This window comes from Chiloscyllium punctatum, chromosome 17 (genome assembly GCF_047496795.1).
Source record: "Chiloscyllium punctatum isolate Juve2018m chromosome 17, sChiPun1.3, whole genome shotgun sequence".
NCBI classification, from domain to species: Eukaryota; Metazoa; Chordata; class Chondrichthyes; order Orectolobiformes; family Hemiscylliidae; genus Chiloscyllium; species Chiloscyllium punctatum.
Genome location: NC_092755.1, coordinates 89586299 through 89608917, shown reverse-complemented (window position 1 = coordinate 89608917; position 22619 = coordinate 89586299). Strand labels below are relative to the sequence as shown.

Genomic DNA, 22619 nt, shown 5'->3' with positions numbered 1-22619 from the left:
GCACACTCACAAACACACACGCATACACACGCACATGCACACACACACGCACACATGCACAAGCACAAGCACACACACACGGACACGCACACACACATACACGCACACACAAACAAACACACATGCATACGCACATGCACACACACGCACACGCGCATGCACACAAACATGCGCGCACATGCACACGCACACACGCGCGCGCACACACAGGCACAGACACGCACACACACATACACACACATGCACACACACACGCACACACACACGCACACACGCCCGCGCATGCACACACGCACACACATGCACAGACACGCACACGCACACACACACGCACACGCACATGCACACACACACTCATACACACGCGCACACATTCACACACACATGCACACGTGCACACGCACACACATGCGCACACGCACATGCACGCACATGCACACGCACACACACATACACACGCACACACACACACGCACACACGCACATCGCACACGCACACGCACACGTGCAGACACACACACGCACACACACACATGCACGCACACGCACACACGCGCACACGCACGCACACACGCGCACACACGCGCACACGCACTCACACACGCGCACACGCACACGTGCGCACTCGCACACACACGCATGCACACGCACACACACACGCACACATGCACACACGCACACACATGCACACACGCGCAATCACATGCACATACACACACACACGCACACACACGCACATGCACGCACACGCACGCACACACACACACGCACACACATGCACACACGTACATATATACACACACGCACACACGCACGCACACATGCACACACACGCACGCACACGCACATGCACGCACACGCACGCACACACACACACACACGCACACACATGCACACACACGTACATATATACACACACGCACACACGCACGCACACATGCACACACACGCACGCACACACACATGCACACACACGCACGCACACGCACATGCACACACACGCGCGCACGCGCACATGCACATGCACACACACGCGCACACGCACGCACATGCACACACACATGCACACATACACACACACTCACGTGCACACACATACACACACACGCAGACACACGCACACACACGCACAAGCACACACACACACACACGCACACGCATGCACACACGCACGCACACGCACACACACACATGCACACGCACACACACACACATGCACACGCACACACTCACACACGCACACACACAGACGCAGTTTCCATCTTAAAAGTCAGTGCCCAGTGAAAAGTCAACTTGGAAAAAGTGGAGCTGATCTGAGCAATCAGGTTATATGTGAGAGTCACCACTCCTGAGGAAACAGGGGACAACAGCTAAATCATTGGGCCTCAAATTACACTTTGACATCTCAAAAACCACACAACTTTAAACTACAATTGCCTGTAAGTTCCAATTTGCATTGACACCCTCATTTCTGCCTCATTTTTTAAGCTCAATACCTGTGTGCCTGTGTGGCAAGTGTTATGTTTCCTTATTTTCCTTAATTTTATTCAGTAATAAAAATTCTTCTCACTCAAGGTAACCTTGGATTTTGCTCCGCTTCAGTTTTGATTTGGTTAACTAAGTTTAATTGAAATGTGATAGCTGTGTGCTTAAAAAAAGAAAAATATTTGTTTGCAACCAACTGAGAAATAGCATTAAAAAGAGGGGAGTTTATCACCCCTCTTTCATCTGGTTGCAACAATTGGCTCCAACACTTGTTGATATATGAATGCTATCTCAACATTGCAGCCAAGCGATGTCATAACTTTAACATTTGTATCCATGTTTCACAAATTCTTCCATGACCTTGCCAGCCTCTGCCTTTTCCCAACTATCTCATTAGCATTTTCTAGTTTTACAGTCCTCCAAGGTTTTCACGCCCATCTAATTATGGCCTTTTACTTATCCCTAAGTTTCATCGCTCCATCCCTGTGGGCTGTGCTCCCAGTTACCTTACTCTTAAGCTCTGATTTTTTCTCCTTAAATCTCTCCAGCTCTCTATCCATCTCTCCTCTTTCAAAAATCTGTTTAGAATTCATCTCTGACCAAATGGATGGTTACCTCTTAAAGTGGTTTGGTGTCAAATTTTGTTAATAAACTCCTGTGAAGGATCTTGCAACATTTGGTACTATAGAACTGGAGTATTGCTGAGAAAAAAAAATTGTCACAGCTTTTCATTTCATCCTCTTTGCCTATTTGAATGTCACAAAATAATTGGCAGCCATGATATGGTTCATTCCTCAGAACAATGCCTTGACATATCAGAGTCACCGAACATGGTTTAAGTTTAAACAAACCTTGGCAGTTAACTGTCAATCATCAGTTAAATGCTGTATTCTCCATTGCAATCTTTCTACCAAACAAAATACACCTACCAATCAATCAATCAGCATTGCCTTCTCATTCTGTATCAAATGTTCTTCCTCAATACATTGATGCTTTTTGAAAATCGTCCTGATGAGAACAAGACAAAAAGCTTTAGCAACATGTCTTTATTCAGCAATATATATTTTGCTGTGCTCTTTGCACAAGTTGTTCTTTACACAATATTTGAAATAGTCTTCATTGGAGTGTGTATGTGTGTGTGTGTGTGTGTGTGTGTGTGTGTGTGTGTATATTTTATATGCACAACATGCAATGTGAATGCAAATGTAATGGTATGGTCTAGAGTCAATATAAACTACGAGCTTTAAGACCAACTTACAAGCCTAGAAGCGGCACTGACGTTTTGGCAATCTGTTGCAAACAAAGCTGAAAGCGATGCTAGGAGTACAGGTAAGTTACTGCATACAGTTGGTTCTGCTATAATGCATGTTTCTTCAATGCAAATTAGCTTTAACGCGATTGAAGAATTTAGACCATTATTTGAAGAACGTGAGCTATCCATACCTGTATAGGCAAGAATATGATTCCAGCCCCATTAGTTTAAATGGCGTGGCTACTGCATGATTTTCTTATAAAGCGAGATCGCATGAGAATGGAATTATTGCATTATATCAGAACCAACTGAGTTAAAATAAAGGCAAAATTTAGTTGCATTGAAAGATTTTGGTTTGTCAATTGGGTCAGCTGTAATAGGTGTACCTCACCTTCCCACACGTACCTAACACCCATCCAGCCTCATCCTCACCCTCCCCACCCCACCCCACCCCACCATATTAAGAGGAAATATTTCTGTATGTACTCAGTCCTGATCCCTCTTACAAACTGAAATTTAGACATAAATGTAAGAAAAAAACATCAAATCTAGGCCTACAACTTAATCACAGACCCTGAACTGTTTTTTCACTGGGAGAGTGAAGGTTTAACAGCAAATGATTTGTGTGGAAGTGAATTACATATTGAATGAAAGATAAATTGGGCAAAACTCAACCAGTGTCAGTTTTAATATTGAAAGGCTGATTAGATTCTTCAGTTGACTGTTTCATTTCAAAGACAAGAAAAGAAGCTATTACAGTTCCAATGACTGGATAAGACTTCGAATTCCACATTTATATTGAAGTTCTTGCCTTTCTTTATCTTTTATGCTTTATTGATTACTTTCTCTCCTTGAACATTGCTCAAGTCTGTTTATATGTCTGCAATTGACTTTAAATTATAGTGGTCACAGCCCAAAATGCACTACCCAGTGTATGTTTGAGACATGGGATATATTCATACTGGGGGGGAAGAGTAAAACTCAGTCTTTTATTTTTTTATAGTTTATGTTAAGAAGGGCTTTAATCTTAACTATTACCATATTTCTTTACTTATCTAATTGTTCTATGAAGGTCATGCTGGACTCCATTTTAACTTTGTTTTACTACTTTGAACCTTGGTACCTTTGTACCTAAAATGGTACCATGGTTGGTGATATTATATACTTTTCACTGTACTCCTGTACTCCTGTGCTTGAGTACACGTGACAATAAAATCTAAATCTCTGTGTCTACTTACTGCTGCCTGTTATGGTGAGTTGGATCACTTTCAATATAACACTGTAGTCAGGATACCAGCTATTGGATGCAACTGAACACAATAATGATTTATTCAAATGCTACACTGATTAAAGGCAACCATTGTTTACTCAACTTATAGTTTACACATACCTAAGATCAGATTCAAGATTAGAGTGGTGCTAGAAAAGCACAGCAGTTTAGGCAGCATCTAAAGAGCAGGAAAACCGATATTTTGGGCAAAAGCCCTTCATCAGGATGAAGGACTTTTGCCCGAAACGTCGATTTCCCTGCTCCTTGGATGCTGCCTGACCGACTGTACTTTTCCAGCACCACACTGATCTTGACTCTGATCTCCAGCATCTGCAGTATTCACTTTCGCCTACATATCCAAAATCAGTCTATCAATTACTGAAATCTCCAGCTGCATTATTACTGAGTCAGAGTGACTCTTTCTCACATCCTGTTGTTACCACTTCGATAAATTTATGAAAGGAATGAAGAGACGAAACACCTTTCACAATCTCACAATGTCTCAAAGTGTTTTACAACCGTTGAAGCATTACTGAGGTGTAGTCACTGCAGGAAACTGTTTGCACACAGCCAGCTCCTTCCAGCAGCAATATGATGATAAACAGGTCGTCTGCTGTTTGTGAATTTGATTGAGGGAGAGATTTGGCCAGGACAATGGGGAGAACTCCCTCACTATCCATTGAACTCTGAGATCTTTTGCATCCTAACAGCAGGGCTGGCAGGACCGAACTTTAGCATCTTGTCCAAAAGCATCACCTCCCTCAGTACTGCACTGGAGTCTCAGCCTTGGTTTCGGTGTTCAAGTCAAAGGAGGTGGAACCTGAATCCAAATTCATAACTCTTTGGACAGTTCTGATGAAATGGAGTATATGTACTGGAGGATTCACCAATAACCATGGAATAAATCTAATGTATAAAGTGACTGAAAAAAAGCTTCAGAATTTTATTCTGTATTCTTCCCATCTGTTACTTCCTTTTTTTTTAAGGTTAGATTAGACCCACCCAAACCTATTCCCTCACATTTACCCCTGACTACTGTACTTAATACCATGGGCAATTTAGCATGGCAAACTCACCTGACCTGCACATCGTTGGATTGTGGGAGGAAACCAGAGCAAACCCACACAGACACAGGGAGAATGTGCAAACTCCACACAGACAGTCTCCCGAGGTGGGAATTGAACCTAGGTCCCTGGTGCTGTGAGGCAGCAATGCTAACCACTGAGCCACTTTTGTGGGGGTCTTGCTCATACAGTGTGTTTCTCTCGGGTTGCCAATTCTCTAAGGCTAGCCTGGTGTCTCCAATAACTTAAGGTTCATGTTCTTGACTTACCCACAAGCAGGGGAGTTAATGGTGTAGTATAATATCGTTGGGCTGGTGCTACAGACCCTTCCCAAGCCAATGTTCTGCGGATGTGAGTTTGCATCCTGTCATAACAGGTGTTGAAATTTGATTTCAATAAAAATCTAGACTTAAAAGCTTATCTTAATGCTGATCATCATTTAAAATCACTATCTGATTCACTGCCACTCTTTTGAGAAGGATATGTGCTGTCCTTACCCAGTCAGGCCTGCAAGTGAGGCAGCATCCAAGGAGCAGGAGAATTCCTTGACTCTAATCTCCAGCATCTGCAGTGCTCCCTTTCTCCTAGGCCTACTAGTGATACCAGAACCACAGCATTGTGGTTGGTATTTAGCTGGAGTTAGGGGTGGACACTAAGTCCCTCACGTCCATGGAATCACTAAAGTGTAGAGAGAGGCCATTTGGCCCATTGAGTCTGCACCAACCTCCAAAGGAAATGCAACCCAGACCCATACCCCTACCCCTACCCCATCCCCACAGCCCTGCATTTGCCACACCTAATCCACCTAACCTGTGCATCTTTGGACTGTGGGCAGAAATCCACACAGACAGGGGAGAATGCATAAACTTCAGGCAGAGGCTGGAATCAAACCCAGGTTCCTGTGCTGTGAGGTAGCAGTGCTAACCACTGAGCCACCATGCTGTCCATGGTGGTGAATGGCATTAAAAAAATGTAGTGTTTTTAACAATGTTTGTACTTATGCAATTATTGGTAAATGAGGTTTATTGTAAAGTGGGGTAAAGGTTGTTCTGCTGGGCAAGGCATTTCTGGATAACAGTTCATGTGACAAGCCATTTTTGACCATTAAGCCAGTGACAGTACTTGAAAGGCTGTTTGCTCCATTTTGAATGCAGTTCCGCTTCTCTTTCTGTTTCAGATGTTGGCCTGCGAGGAGGCAGAGGTGCCACAACACCATCCCCCCAGCTGGCAAGAGGTCAAACAGCTCAAGGCATTAATGCAAGTGATGGAGAGCAAGAGCCCACTAAAGCTCTGGGCTCCAGCCACACCCAGCCCAATTTGGTCAACACAGTCATGCAGAAGGAGGATATCCTCCTGCGCCAGGGGGCCTTGCTCGTGCCCTCCTCCATTCCCGCTGGGCTAACCAACCAGCCTCCCCCGCAAAGGCGCCAGCTTCCCTCTCTGAGGCAAGTGGAGGTGTTACGCAGACGACTGAGTGCCAAAGGAGTGCCGACTGGGAAACCCGACTCTTCCTCGGTGACCACAGCCCCACCAGCGTCAAGGGCCCTCTCACCATACTCAACCTCACCCACTCCTTCCTCCATCCCTGATTTGGTGAGGGAGAAGCCAGGAGGTCCTGAAGATCCAACGGGCTTCAGATCGGAATCTCCTCATGCCGGTCTTGGCACACCCACTAAATCACCGAGCCCCACGCACGACAGTACCACTCCATGGCCGCTGGTTCAGTTTGGGGCCCACGTCACAGACTCGCCTGACCTTGAGGGTGTCCACCCCAGTCCAGAGGCAACCCCCAGCACCAGCAAGGACCCCTCACCCGATCAGAGAATTGTCCCCCCAGTCGCCTATCAGACCCCAACGATGGGTACAGAGCTTTCCCAGAAGGATTCTGAGCTGGGCAGTATGGCAGCAGTGACACAAGAAAGCAGAGACACGACCACCACCACCATAGTAACAACAACCGTCATTACCACGCTACAGACAGCAGGTACCTCCAGCAACAACCTGCGTTTAGCTAGCACCTTTCACATTGTAAAATAACCCAACCTGCCTTTAGCTAGCACCTTTTGCATCGTAAAGTAACCCAAGCTACTTCACTATTCTCATCCAATAAAATCTGGTAGAAGTGTCTAAGGGAACAGATGATGGTTACATGTAAATGAAGGGATAATTGAATGAGAGTTGGCTATTTAAATGGGCAACAAATAATTCATGTGTGAATTGGAATGAAACTCTGGTTCGGAAGGTGTATACCTGTTCCCCGCCGAATGAATCTTTGATCTCAGATGTTTAGCATTCACAGGAATAATTGTCAAAGAAAATGTCGCAGTGGGTTACATAAAATGGTATTAGAAAAGGTCATGGAAAGATTGATGAATGTTATCGGTTTCAAGGAAATTTTTAAAGCAAGAGACAAAGGTGGTGATGTTTAGAGAGATACATATCGAGCCTAGTATCTTGGAATATAAAGGCATTTGTATCCCCTGGAATTTGGCTTTGGAATTGGAAGGGAGAGAGATTTGGTATGTGGGATCCAGACATGGGTCCAGCTCAGAGAGATGATACAAAGGCCCACCTTATCTGATGGGTTTTGCATGTCACATCCCCAGGTATCCTTTTGCTTTTGGGGTAGAGGTCCAGGAGTCACCTCAGGCCCTGTTGCTTCCACCTAAAGACACGAGCAACCAAATCACGTTAGATTGATTGGATGGGCTGATTTGGGAAGTATAGCGAGCTGCTGCCTCCCATAGCCCTAAGGTACCTCATCGGGCACTGAGAGGCCAAGGTATGCCCAGGGGTGAGGGAGGCAGTTGGGAGGAGCAGGGGTATGCGTGATGGTTGGTACTGACCCACAGCTTACAGGTGAAGTATTGGGAGTACTCCATACAAAAATGCAGCAGGTCTGGCAACATCTGTAAAGAAAATGCAGAGTTAATGTTTCAGGTCTAGTGACCCTCCTTCAGAATTAGGTAGACTAGTCTCGGTTTATCATATCACCTGAAAAGATGGCAATTTAAACGACACAGCACTCCCTCAATACTGCGTCCAGCTCTTGGTCTAGTTTTTTAAAACTCAAGTCTCAGTAGTGGGACGTGAACCTACACTCATCTAACTGGGAGTCCCAGCTGATTCACTCTGAGAAAGGGATTGGTGTGAGTGCCAGACAGTGCAGGTGGGAGGTGGGGCTTGTGGAGTCACTGTGGGAGTGGGGTGAAAGTGGTCACGTATTGCCTTTTAGTATCTGACGTTGCCAGTTTGCACAGCTAAATGAAATAGGTTTGGACAATTGACACAGTGGCTCAGACTTTCCTGCTCCTCGGATGCTGCCTGACCTGCTGTGCTTTTCCAGCACCACTCTGATCTAAACAGTGGCTCAATGGTTAGCATAGCTGCCTCACAGCACCAGGGACCCGGTTTTGATTTCCCCCTTGGGTAACTGTCTGTGTGGAGTTTGCACGTTCTCCATGTGTTTCTGCGTGGGTTTCCTCCAGTAGTTCCAGGTTCCTCCCATAGTCCAAAGATGTGCAGGTTAGATGGGTTAGCCATGCTAAATTGTCCCGTAGTGTTCAAGGGTGTGTAGGCTAGGTGGATTAGCCATGGGGAATTTGGCATTATGGGATATGAAAGGGGGCTGGGGCTGGGCGGGATGCACATTGGAGGGTCGGTATGAACTTGATAGGCCAAATGCCCTCCCTCCACACTAACTGCACCCAATTTGTACTTACCTCAATTGGCTGATGGAATATGTGAATGAATAGCTGGCTGAGCTATTGAAGATACTACCCTGGAGTATAATTGGGGTTAGTTGCTAATGCTGCAAGCCAAGGCTAAAATTTATATCATGCCAGCAACTGGAGAAAAGATCAATTATCAGAAGATTCCATGATGATAACCACAGCAGAACACTGCTTTGGGTTTGGATCATTAAAAATAAATCTGATCTAGTTAAGTAGATGAGAAGGAAGACTGAGGTGGATTTCATACTTTAAGCTTTTTGCTGTAACAAATGATTAAAAGCAATACTGACTAAACACTATTTACCTTTCATAGGCAACTTACACCTGAAACTACCGAAAGGGACATTCCCATGTTTAGTTATCACCCACTGCACAGCCATGGGATTATAATCCTATTAGTAACAGGTCACAGTTGCTCCCCTTTGGCTGATTAGTAACCCGAGTGATCACCTTAGCTCTTGGTTTGCAGAAACACTCTTCAATCCACCTCCAGCACTAAAGTTTGGCTTGATTATTCTTCTTCTCCCAGCCCATGACACAATTCTTCAGCCAGAGACCTAGCCTTTCTCACATGCCCGGCTTTTCTTTGCTGATCATCCAAAGCCTCTGCTGTCTGATACCCAATGATTTATAGGGAAGTGAGTAACATGATCTCAAAAATGGTTCCCTGTGCCCTCCTCACCATGGTAACTTGACATACATCAATCACGTATCTAGGTAGAAATATTAAATCACTATCCTTGATCCCAACTGTCTTTCATAGAAACACAGAAAGTAGCTGCAGGAATAGGCATTTGGCCTTTCAAGCCTGTTCCACCATTCAATATGATCATGGCTGATCATGCAATTTCCGTACCCCACCCTCGCTTTCTCCCCATACCCCTTGATCCCTTTAGCCACCAGGGCCATGTCCAGTTCTTGAATATATCAAATGTGCTGGCCCCAACAGCTTTCTGTGGTAGTGAATTCTACAGGTTCACAACTCTCTGAGTGAAGAAATTCATTCTCATCTCAGTCCTGAATGGCTCACCTCTTATTCATAGATTGTGACCCATAGTTCTGGACTTCCCCAACATCAGAAACATTTTTCCCACATTCTGACCTGTCCAGTCCCATCAGGATTTTCTACGTTTCTGTGAGATTCCCCCTCATTCTTCTAAATCCCAGTGAGTACAAGCGCAATCGATCCAATCTATCTTCATATGTCAGTCCTGTCATCCCAGGAATCAGTTTGGTGAACTGGACTCCCTCTATAGCAAGAATGTCCTTCCTCAGACCAGGAGATCAAAACGACACACAACACTCAAGGTGTGGCCTCACCAAGGCGCTATATAACTGCAGCAAGGCCTTAGAAGCCAATGGAGATTTTACAGTACAACTGCTTACAACCTCATATCTTCAACACCGTTCTGGGACGTTAGGAGACTCATTGTCTGTTATAATTATAGTAAACTCAGAGGCTACCATAATCTTCCACAGTGTGCCTTCTCCTTAATAAAGCAATGTAAAATTTCCTTTGATTTCTAACAAGCAATTCATACAGGCTTACTGTTGGGCAGGTTTCAGAAGAGATTACCAGGACACTACCCAACCTCCCAGCCCTTAATTTACTCTAAATTTAAAGATCCTAAAGTATCTTAAAAACTCATGACTGTAACAATATAATGCTTTAATTCTTTTTAAATGAAGAAGTCAACAACAAGCCAATTTGAAATATATTTATTAAGTAATCTTCTGTTTCCAGTTCCATGCAGTGTAAGTTTCTCAGACTCAGAAGGGTACATAGACTCCACTGATTTTCTTCCACTATCTGCATATGGCTCTCTTCAGTGTACCTTCAACGTGACTGTCTTCAATGGATATGGAGTAGAACTCCAGGTAAGACTGCCTGTCCCTTGTTGTTTGAATCTCATTACATGGTTTACATCACAGATGTGTCACAACTGCAAACTCTTTGTGCCACGCAAGTGCATCTAAAATCCAATTAACTGTTCTGGAGCTTTAATAAGATTTGGATTTTCATTCTTTGTGCTCAGAAAGACATCATTACTTAAGGTTGCTTAGCAACAGAGAAAGATGGTCTTTCGTAGAGGTACTGTCATGCATTAAACTGAGCTGGAGAGACTCGACGGCTCCAAAGGTCCAGCTTGTGTTGAATTATGATTTTTCATCTCCTCAAGATCTCCCAAAGCACTTTGCACCCCATTGAATCATTACTGTAAAGGTGAGGCCTGGTGACCAACTTGAGCAATTCAAAAGCCAGCAGAAAACTGGCTCATATGTTTTTCCCAGAGCTCCCCCATGCTTCTTTAGGATAGCTTTAACATTTTCTTGAGGGCAGACGGGGTCTCCATATAAAGGCTCATCCAAAAGATGGCACGGTACCTCTGTTGGTTTTGTAGCCCCTCACTTCTGAGCTGAAGTGTCAGCCTGGATAATGGTCTCAAATCTCATGGGTTGGCTTGTGAACCGATGGTCTTCTGACTGAGAAGTCGGGGATATCTTCCTAGTGGGGCCAGGAGTGCATCTGTCAATCATTTGGTGAACCAATTTCCCCACGCACCCCCACCCTCATACATACCCACCTCCTGATGATCTAATTGAAGGTACCCTTCCTCCCAACAACAGCAATCAACCAATCAGGTCTATTTTTTGGACTAAGTGCTTCCAGTGTACAATACCGGCACTGTGTTCGACCTGAGTACTTTATTGAAGCGAAGGTTTGGATATCAGTCTATCAGCTGTGTGCCTCATGGCAGAGGTCACATGACTACGGCAGACCAGAACCGACGTTTGAGCATGTTGTATTCCACTCCCAAGCACTAACTGGAGACAAAAATAAATCCTCCACCATGGTTGGATGTTGGGAGGACTTCTTGCTGAAGATAAAGCCAAGCAGGTGGTTACATAGAAACGTTGAAGATAGACGCAGGATTGGGCCAGGATATTGCTGCAAGTAACTCACAGGCTCTAAAAATATTCATTAGAGGTTACTAGCATTGTTTTTGCGCAATTTTTATTTGTGGGTCCAGATATTGAAATGATGGTAAAACTGCAAGCATTTTATATTGCCTTTGACAATGCGAAACTGATAGCAACATCCAGCAACCACACATTTCTGCAGTGAAATGCAAAAATCCAGATATTCAAGGATTCTCCTCACCTCTGCAGGGAGTCGCTATTGCACTCTGCATGGAAAGAAATCACTAAATTGATGTTAAATTTGACTTTAATGCTATTAATCTTTCTGTTAAAAAAACCTTGTTGAATGATATGCAATTGATCTTTCAAAGGATACTAAGTCGTAATTTGTGCTGAACAACTTCTCTGGCTTTAGAAACTGAATTTTATGTTGGTGGAATATCAAATTGCGGGCTGTGAGAAATCTTCACATTGATTGGTAGTCAAGCGTTGGTCTAATTGAGCCATGTCAGGTCAAGGAGATGTTAGCAGGTCCAGGAATGCAGCATTGAAGATGGCAATTCTGGGAGTCATATGACTTCAGAGATTCATCCAAAGTGAGTTGCCTACCCTGTGAAAAATCCTGATTCTAGCACTATACATAAACCTTTTTAGTTGTTGACCAATTGAAATGAAGTCTTGAAGAACCACGTCTTCAACAGACGATTTTGAAAAAACTGCAAAGGGGTAAGAAAAGAAAAAGCCCATCATTTTCCTCCAAGTCAATTCGTAAATAATGTCCCAATTTGTTTCCTGTGTGAATACTAATGGGATTTTCCAATCAGGAGCTGTAATGTGCAGTTTCATTATTAACTATGGATAATTACATTAGAGACATGTTAATGAATATTTTCCAACTACCTCAGCTGAAGTGTCACTGCTGAGGGTGGATGTTAATGGGAAGATCTCAACTGATAAATCTGCAGCATCTTTCATTTTGCTGACACTTACCTTTCTGCTGCACGTCTGACTCTTGTGCTGAGCTTTTGCCTTTGGTTAATTGTGACCCAATTATTATCTGCTGGAGTGCAGTGCTACAGGGTACGTGCACAAATGAGCAAAGATGAAATTTGATTGATTCTGTCTGGTTGAATATCACCTTTTAAGTGTTTTCAATTGAAATACAAAGGGCTTCAGTGTCTTGCAAATTATTTGAAGGTCAAAACTTGGAAGCCGTGTGTTTCTGATTTTTAATACCAATTTTGCCAATGTTACAGACGATCTTTATGATTTTGTGAGGGAAGTTGTCATTCTGATGATGTGAATACACCCAAGAAATTAATGTCCCTATTTCCATTTACAGCTGCCAACCGACCAAGTCTGTATTTCCAGGACTTCCTGTTCTTATTTTGGATTTACAAAACCCAAAATTATATTGTAACCAAAAGGTAAAGTCCCCATAGTCCTGCTGCCTCATTAGAGAGAGGTCACCACAGCTCAGGCAAGGGGTGAGCTTGAGGAGGGAAGTCCTTCATGGTAACCTCAGCCAGAGGCAAATTGTTGTGGAAAATACTGCTGGCATCACTCTGCATTGTGAACCAGCCATCCAAGCTAACTAACCCATATAATGTTACAATATTAGGAAAGGGAATGGTGAAAGTTGGGAATATTATTGGGGAGAGTATTGCGAAGTAAAATGGGAAGGAAATACTTCCATATGTATAAACAGTTTATCATAATGATGAAATAATTCAAATTATTTTACACACTTGCTTTTCTGGACTCTAGACATTGATGTCATTCTCACCACTCTCATTTTCTCTTTATCTAATAAACTGAGCAAGAATACTATAGAAGGAACTTGTTGTGGATATTTTTGGTGTGATGGGGACCATATTCATTAGGGAGGTGATCATGAACAGTAATCGTTTGATGGCATGGTATTGGCAAAGGGGATAATTTTGGGCAGTATTACTATAATGGGGCCAGTATTGACGTGATTAAGACAGCATTGATCATGGAAATAGTATTAATAATGGAAGTGGAGTTACCCCCAGAAACAATATATTGGGAGAAGAAAAACGTCACCTAAAGACAAAAAAAAGAACTGCAGATGCTGGAAATCTGAAACAAATATAGAAATAGCTGGAGAAACTCAGCAGGTCTGGCAGGTCTGCAGAGAAAGTAGAGTTAATGTTTTGGGTCCATTGACTCTAAGGGCAAGGTGTGCAAGGTAATGAGTTAGAAGGTATTGCCTTCTGATTTTAACCAGCTGTTTTCTACAAGAGCCAGGAGCAGATATAGAGTCAACACACACTCAAAAAAAATTCAGAACTTATTTATTTTATCATAGTTGGTTTTGGGTTACAACCCACCTTGCGTTTGGGGTAGTTTACTGAAACTAATTGAGTCGCAAAAATAAAGAGACACTTGTTTTGAACAAGATTTGGTTTATTATAAGTTAGCAATCAGGTACAAGTTACATTAATAAGAAAGACATTGTTACTAAAACATGCTGGGAGACATGGGGTAGAGGTGTTCATTTTACAAGGTCTTAAGGTGTTCTGCCTTATCCCACTCTAGTCTGTCTAAAACCATCGGATTGGATAGAGATTAATGCACCCAACATTAATCGTTTTTTAAAAATTACAACAGTTTTGATCTCCAGTTCCCTCCAGTTCCCTCAGCCTAGTGTTTTGAAAGCCCACTAATATCTTTGCTTTCACTGCCTTGTCTTAAACATTTCTTAACTGAGTAAAAGATTTCTTGTTAAGATCAATCTTAAATATACTGTTGAATAATTTAAAGTTATATAATTTGATTTTGCTGGTCTGAACTAATGAAGTAATGTTCTGGTTTCATCTTATTTGTACTAATTAATATTTTAAATACTTGCACCTTATCTTCTCACAGCTTTCCTGCAGCTATTCTTGCCCATCAGGCAAGATTATCTGAATGCTGTAATAGGAAAATATGTTGGAAATCTGAACTAAAATATAAGGTGCAGTAAGGTTCTCAATGAGTAACTAAAGGGTTGGACAGATTGGGACTCTACACTTTGGAACTTAGAAGAATGAGAGATGATCTCATTGAGACATATCAGATTCTCAAAGGGCTTGACGGGGTCAATGCTGAGCGGATGTTTCTCCTCATGGGAGAGTCCAGGGCCAGAGGACATGGTTTCAGACTAAAGGGGTACCAATTTAAGACTGAGATGAGGAGGAATTTCTTCTCTCGGAGGGTTGTGAGTCTGTGGAGCTCCTTGCCACAGAGAGCTGTGGGGGCAGACTCCTCGTATACATTTATGACTGAGATAGGTTCTTGATCATTCGGGGAATCAAGGGTTATGGGGAAAGGGCAGGGAAGTAAATGTGAGGGGTATCACATCGAGCACAATCCACTCCGTAAGGCTTTCTTGGGGTCTTCCCTCACTTTCTCCCAGTTGTATATATGTGGCTTACATTTCTTTCAAGGTTTAGTGGGTCAAGGGGTAACCCAACTATGAAAGGAATTTGATACGGACATTACAGAAAAACAATTTTCTCTGGGGGGAGGGGGAGTTCTAGGGACAGAAGGGTCAGAATCCTCAAATTAGCACTCATCCATTCTAGAGTGAAATCAGGACATTATTATTCATGCAAGAGAAAATTAAACTACCTGGTTCCCAAATGTCCTTTGGGGAAGGAAATCTGTGTGGCTTGTGTGTCACTCCAGACCCACAGCAATATTGTTAATTCTGAATGGTCTAGTATGCCATTCAGTCATATCCAATTGGCTCAGAAATGTCCAATTAATGACACTGCAGGTATGGTATCAGTGCTAAATGGATTTAATTGGTCAAAGAAGGCAGCTCAACTCTTCCTCAAAGTTACTGAGAGACCAACAACCAATGGTCTAATCTAGACTCTGGTTTCCAGCATCTGCAGTCATTGTTTTTACCAACAATCAATGCTGACCTCGCCAGCAAAGTTCACGTCCCATGATCAAATCTGAAAACAGGAAAACACTGAAAATATGGCATCTCTCCTCATCAAACAAGACTTTCATCTCAGGAAATAATCAAGTAAAACTTCTCTGAACTGCCTCCAAACAAACTTATTCCAGTTCCTTACTCCCCACAGCCCTGTGACTTCCAATATTAGGATTAATGCAGCTGCAATGGTTGCATTGAACCAGTATGCACTGACTTTAAGGAAGAGTTTAATTTTCTCTTGCATAAAAAATAATGTCCTGATTTCACTCCAGAATGGGCGAGTGCTAATTTGAGGATTCTGAACCTTTTGTCCCTGGAACTCCCCCAAGAGAAAATTGTTTTTCTGTAATGTCTGTGTTGAATTCCTTTCTCAGTTAGATTACCCCTTAGACCCACTAAATCTTGAAAGAAATATAAGCCACATATATACAACTGGGGGAAAGTGAGGGCTGCAGATATTGGAGATTAGAGTTGAGAGTGTGGTGCTAGGAAAGCACAGCAGGTCAGGCAGCATCCGAGGAACAGGAGAATCGACATTACGGGCATAAGCCCTTCATCATCCTGATGAAGATGTTATGCTCGAAACGTCGATTCTCCTGGTCCTAGGATGCTGCCTGACCTGCTGTGCTTTTCCAGCACCTCACTCTCAACACATATATACAAATGGTTATCGTCATTTAGCCCTTTGAGACCCTATCGTTCTGGTGAATCTGCACCTTAGCCACCACAAGGACAATGTATCCATTCAGATGCCCAGATATGAAGGCAGTGCTGAGTTCCAGATGGAACCTGAGAAAGACTGTGCACAGCTGATGCATAGCTGCCTCTGCATTATATTTCAGCCCAATTTTCGACACAGTTCACTTAGGCACCGGGAGGTACAAACGTGGCCATGACTCATTGTGGCTTCAACCTCAGTTGCGACTAAGCACAAGAATGAATGAGGCTTGGCACTGGAAGGGGTAGAGGGATATCAGAGACACAGACACTGAGGTAATCCTTGCCACCTTTTCACGGCTTTGTTGTGCGTGACAGGATGAAAATTATCTTTCGACTGAAGGAGTAGTGAGGTAATCAATTGGAGCTTTAATTAGAGTCATAGAGATGTACAGCACAGAAACATACTCTTTGGTCCATCTTGTCCATGCCGACCAGATATCCTAAATTAATCTAGTTCCATTTTCCAGCACTTGGCCCTCATCCCTCTAAACCCTTCTAATTCAGCTGCCTTTAAATGTTGCAATTGTACCAGCCTCCTCCACCTCCTCTGGCAGCTCATTCCATACACGTACCATCCTCTGCGTGAAAAAGTTGCCCCTTAGGTCCTTTTTAAATCTTTCCCCTCTCACCCTAAACCTATGCCCTCTAGTTCTGGACTCTCCTACCCCAGGGAAAAGACCTTGTCTATTTATCCTATCCACACCCCTCATGATTTTGTAAACCTCAATAAGGTCACCCCTCAGCCTCCGACACTCCAAGGAAAATAGCCCCAGCCTATTTAGACTTTCCCTGTAGCTCAGATCCTCCAACCCTGGCAACATCCTTGTAAACCTTTTCTGAACCCTTTCAAGTTTCACAACATCTTTCTGATAGGAGGGAGACCAGAATTGCACCCAATATTCCAACAATGGCCTAACCACTGGAAAGCATACTATACGCCTTCTTCGCTATCCTATCCAGCTATGATTCGACTTTCAAGGAGCAATGAACCTGCACTCCAAGGTCTCTTTGTTCAGCAACACTCCCCAGGACCTTGCCATTAAATGTATAAGTTCTGCTAAGATTTCCTTTCCCAAAATGCAGTACCTCACGTTTATCAAAATTAAACTCCATCTGCAACTTCTCAACCCATTGGCCCATCTGATCAATATCCCACTGTACACGAAGGTAACCTTCTTCGTTGTCCACTACATCTCCAATATTGCTGTCATCCTCAAATTTACTAACTGTACCTCCTATGTTCACATTCAAATCAATTCACAAAAGAAAACAAGGAACAATTTTCCTGCATATCAGCTAACAACAACACGTCAGAAGATTCTGTTTGATGGATCAATGAATTTGGAGGAGACGTTGATTTGTATTTTCACTTCATAGAATCCCTACAATATAGAAAGAGACCATTCAGCCCATCAAGTCCACACCAAACTGTCCGAAAGGCATCTCACCCAATGCTATCCCTGTAAACCCACAGTTCCCACAGCTAACCTGCACATTGCAGGGCAATTTAGTATGGCCAATCCATCTAACTTTGGACTGATATCTGTGGAAAGAAACTGGAGCACCCGGAGGAGACCCACACAAACACAGGGAAAATGTGCAAGCTCCACATGGGCAATTGCCCGAGGCCTGAATCAAACCCAGGGCCCTAGCACTGTGAGGCAGAATGCTAAACACTGTGTTGCACACTTATGGTTCTCCCATTTGATCATCAGTACGCGATGGTAATGACAAGAAAAAACCTTAAAGGTTATTTATGCAATTTCTTTGAGTTCCTACTGAAGTTATGACAGATGTTACTTCAGTGTCAAAACCCTGGAATTCCCTTCCCAATGGCATTATGGGTGTAGCTACATGAAATGGACTGCAGTGGTTCAAGAAGGAAGCTCACTACCGTCTTTCTCATAGACAGTGAGTAATGGACAATAAACTCCGGCCCAGCCAGCAATACCCATGCCCCGTGAGTGAACAAAAGGAAAGCTCAGATTCTCCTCTTCACTTGGCCTGCACCAATACAACCCATAATTTCTTGGAACAGTTTCCAATGGAACAAAGGCTGAAGGGATTGATGTTGAGATCCATGGCTTTCCCTTTAGTACAGGAGCAACTGTGTCTACTCATTAGTAATGAGAATGCCAAAAGAATCGGAGGGGAAGTGGGGAGAATTTAATTTTTATGCAGTGAGTTGTTGTGATCTGAAATGCATTTCCTGATGAGGCAGTGGGAGCAGTTTCAACAATAACTTTAAAAGGAAATCAGATGAATATTTGAAAAGGAAGAATATACAGGGCTGTGGGGATAGGACAGGAAAGTTGAATCAATTGGATAGCACTATCAAAGGGCCAGTATTAATATGATGGGCTGAATGGCCTTCTTTTGTGCTGTCCATTCAATGATTATCTGATAAAGAAAACCGACCAGTCTCCATATTATAACATCAACAACCCCAATCCAAAGGTGGACTTTTAACGTTTTTGTTTTGTGTAGAAATATCTGCTTGACTTCATCTGAGGGCGTACTATATAAGGGAACTCTACAAACCCAGGGATGTCTGAATCTCTCTGTCCAAGCCCTGTTTGGTTAATCCATCTTAACAAGGACAGTTACAAGGAAAGCTAATAATTCCTTTAGAAATGCAAATACGTGAAATACAAGAAACCATAGAGTAGCCAGCGTCTGAAAAAATAGGAAGGAAATAGGGTTAACATTGATTTTTTGTCATCCTGGCTGAACCCAGTTGACCTCTGTGAGACTGGTGAGAGTAATCAGCCCAGGGTGCTATTCCTTTTGACTTCAAAGAAACCCATGTAATATCAATGGGAGCCTATTTGGCTCATCATCTCTCTATTAGGGCATTGAAGGTGCAATCTACTTAGTCCCACTTTCCTGTTCCTTTCCTGCAGTCCCTGTTTCTTTGCAATTTTTTCAAGGATTTACCCATTTCCTTCAAATAGTTCCTATTGAACCTAATCCTGCAGGAAAGAGTATGCCTGTGGACGAAGGCAGGATCAGTGTGACATGGCGATGACTCCCTTGGTGGAATGACCACTCAGCTGTGGGCTGTGCATGAAGAATGGCCACTTGTCCCTGCAGCAGACAGCTGCAGTATCTATCCAGCTGCTTCAGTGTGGAAGAGAAAAAAAAAGTGTGCGTGAGTGTGTGTGCACCTATTTTTGTGCATGTGCATGCATGTGTGTGCACGCGCATGTGTTGGTGTGTGTGCACGTGTATGACTGTATGTGTGCATGCATGTATGTTTTTGTGTATGTGTGCATAGGTGCATAATAAATCATTCAACATCTAAAGATAATAGAACTGAAAACTACAGAGGCGTGGTCAAAATTCCCCTCCTTTTATGGATAAATCACAAGGTTATAAAATTCAGCCTTTCTTTTCCTTGAGTAGAGCTAAGCGTAATCATGCTTTACTGAATTAAAGGAGAAATTCTCTGGAGTTAAAACGAGGAGCTCCTCTGGGCAGTGTTCACTTGCCAAAATGCTATAATTTACTTGCCTGTAAATATGCAATGCTGTGGTTTGAGGAAACTCATTTTCGACTCTGCAGTACTCCCACCTTGACAGTGACATAAAAAAAGTAGGAAATAAACACAAAAGGGAGAGCACAGCAACAAGAAAAGAACTTGCCTCAGATCCTGTTGTGATGACATTTTGACTTTGATCCTCAGTGTGCCCTGACACCACAGTCTGTCAAATTGCCCTTGTAAATCTTCCAGCTTTCAAAAAGTGTTATCAGAGAGTGAAACTGGCAATTTCAAAGAGATTTCAGCAGCCTATTGGGGAGGTTTAACAGCACAGCAGATAGGCATGACTGAGCTGATCCTTCAGAGACAGCCAAATTGTAGACATTGACTCAACAACTAGTTTCATGATTCAATAATTGTTGGGGTTTTTTTCTAAATTTATTCAAGGAATGCAGAGATCACTAAGTGCACCAGCATTCGTCACTCCTTGCTAGTTATCCTTTAGAAAGTAGTGGTGAACTACCTTCTTGGATCACCACAGTGCTGTAGGTAGACTCTGAATGCCATTAGAGAGCAAGTTCCAGGAAATTGACCCAGCGTCGGTAAAGGAACGGTGAATTTATTTCCAGGTCAGGATGGTGAGTGGCTTGGAGGGGGACTTGTAGGTGGTGGTGTTCCCCATGTCTATGCCCTTATCTTTCTAGATCATAGTGGTTGTTGGTTTGAAAAGTGCTTCCTAAAGAGCCTTAGTGACTTTCTGCTTTGCATCTTGTCAATGGTCCACACAACTGCTACTGAGTATCAGAGGTGGAGGGAGTGAATGTTTAGAATGGGGTGGCAAGCTTTGTCCTGGATGGTGTCAAGCTTCTCGAATATTGTTGCAGCTGCACTCATCCAGGCAAGTGGGGAGTTACTCATAGCTCTGGGACAATACGCGTTTCAGCAGAGCGATTTGGCTATAACATCACTGAGGAATTAGGGAATGCTATTGTCAAGAACGCTTACCCCCGTTGTCAACTGTGCAATTCCAGCGAGAAGGGTTTGTGCACTTCATTCTGCGCATGCACCAATGTCCATGCTGAAATCTCTGCATGTGCGTGGTGTCAGCACCGGTTTTGTGTGTGTTTATGTGTGTGCGCACGTGTGTCAGCTGCTGACAGAGCAGCTTTCTTTGAGAGGGAACTGTACAGAGAGCAGCGCTCCTAAATTTTTAAAAATGGAGTATGTTAAATTTACTTCTGTTTTGTTAGTAAATATGATTTAATCCTTCATTCAGGCTGTGATGTACTTTGCATTATGTTTTTAGGTGATTTTTGAGCAATCATGACCAATATTTTTTGCAGGTCTGCCTCTAACCCCACTTTTCCCACATGCTCCATTATTTATATGAAGCGATTTTCTATTAAACGAAGTTTGACTGGAACTCTGGCATTACAGGAGAACTATCTCTTTTCCATTACACTCCTGACTTATCGGAAGGATGTTGTGAAACTTGGAAGGGTTCACAAAAGATTTACAAGGATGTTGCCAGGGTTGGAAGATTTGAGCTTTCGGGAGAGGCTGAATAGGCTGGAGCTGTTTTCTCTGGATCATCAGAGGCTGAGGGGTGACCTTATAGAGGTTTACAAAATCATGAGGGGCATGGATAGGGTAAATTGACAAAATCTTTTCCCTGGGTGGGGGAGTCCAGAACTGGAGGGCATAGGTTTCGGGTGAGAAGAGGAAGATATAAAAGAGACTTAAGAGGCATCATTTTCATGCAGAATGAGCTACCAGACAAAGTGATAGAGGTGGTACAATTACAACACTTAAAAGGCATCTGGATGGGTACATGAATAGGAAGGGTTTAGAGGGATATGGGCCAAGTGCTGGCAGGTGGAACTGGATTGGGTTGGGATATCTGGTCGGCATGGATGAGTTGGACGGACAGGTTTGTTTCCATGCTGTACAGCTCTATGACTCTATGACTGAATAACTCTATGACTTGATGACTTGTGGATGGTGGACAAGTGTTTGGGAGTCAGAAGCTTCATTAGTCACTTCAGTAAGTACTAGCATTCATTGTGTTTATAATAAATTAGTATTAATATTGTTTTGATTAATTCTAAGAATATTAATCTTATTGTTACAAATTATGATTGGATTTGAACATTTTAAGTGCATACCTGCAAAAATTTCAAAGAAACACCATCATTATTAAGGATACAACCACAAAGAGGTTGCCTGACCTATTGAGTAGGGAATGGGTCACTGAGCACCACAGCCGGGTCTGCAGGGGCTGACCAGACCTCCCAGTCAGCACCCATTTCAATTCCACCAACCACTCCCTTTCTGACATGACCTTCCTTGGCCTCCTCCATTGCCAAATCAAACCACAGCGCCTATTGGAGGAGCAACACCATATCTTTTGCCTGCGCACTCTGCAGCCTGGAGGACTCAACATTGAATGCTCCAATTTTAAATAACCTCCCTCCCATCCCCTGACTCCCTTCCCAGCCCCTCCCCCTCCCTGCCACTGCTCCCTGCCACCTATTGGATTCATTCCTCCCATTGACCAACCAGATCATACCCTCTACCCATCTTGACCTATCCCCATTTCACCACCCAGCCCCCACCTTCCCACCTTCCCCTTTATCTGCAGCACCCCCCCCACACCCACCCCAATCCTGAAGAAGGGTTACACCTGAAATGCCGATTTTTACACCTCCTGATGCTGTGTTCTTCCAGCCTCCTGCCTGT

The 22619-nt window shown here is 43.3% G+C and overlaps 1 protein-coding gene across 2 annotated transcripts in view; it reads left to right on the top strand.

The window, feature by feature from the left end:
* sez6l (seizure related 6 homolog (mouse)-like) overlaps positions 1-22619 on the top strand; it is a 269322-nt gene that overhangs the window by 122802 nt on the left and 123901 nt on the right. For both annotated transcript variants that reach the window (XM_072587857.1, XM_072587855.1), the window contains exons 2-3: positions 6249-7055; positions 10550-10683. In XM_072587857.1, the coding sequence (XP_072443958.1) occupies positions 6249-7055; positions 10550-10683 (941 nt within the window). The remainder of the gene's footprint in view (positions 1-6248; positions 7056-10549; positions 10684-22619) is intronic.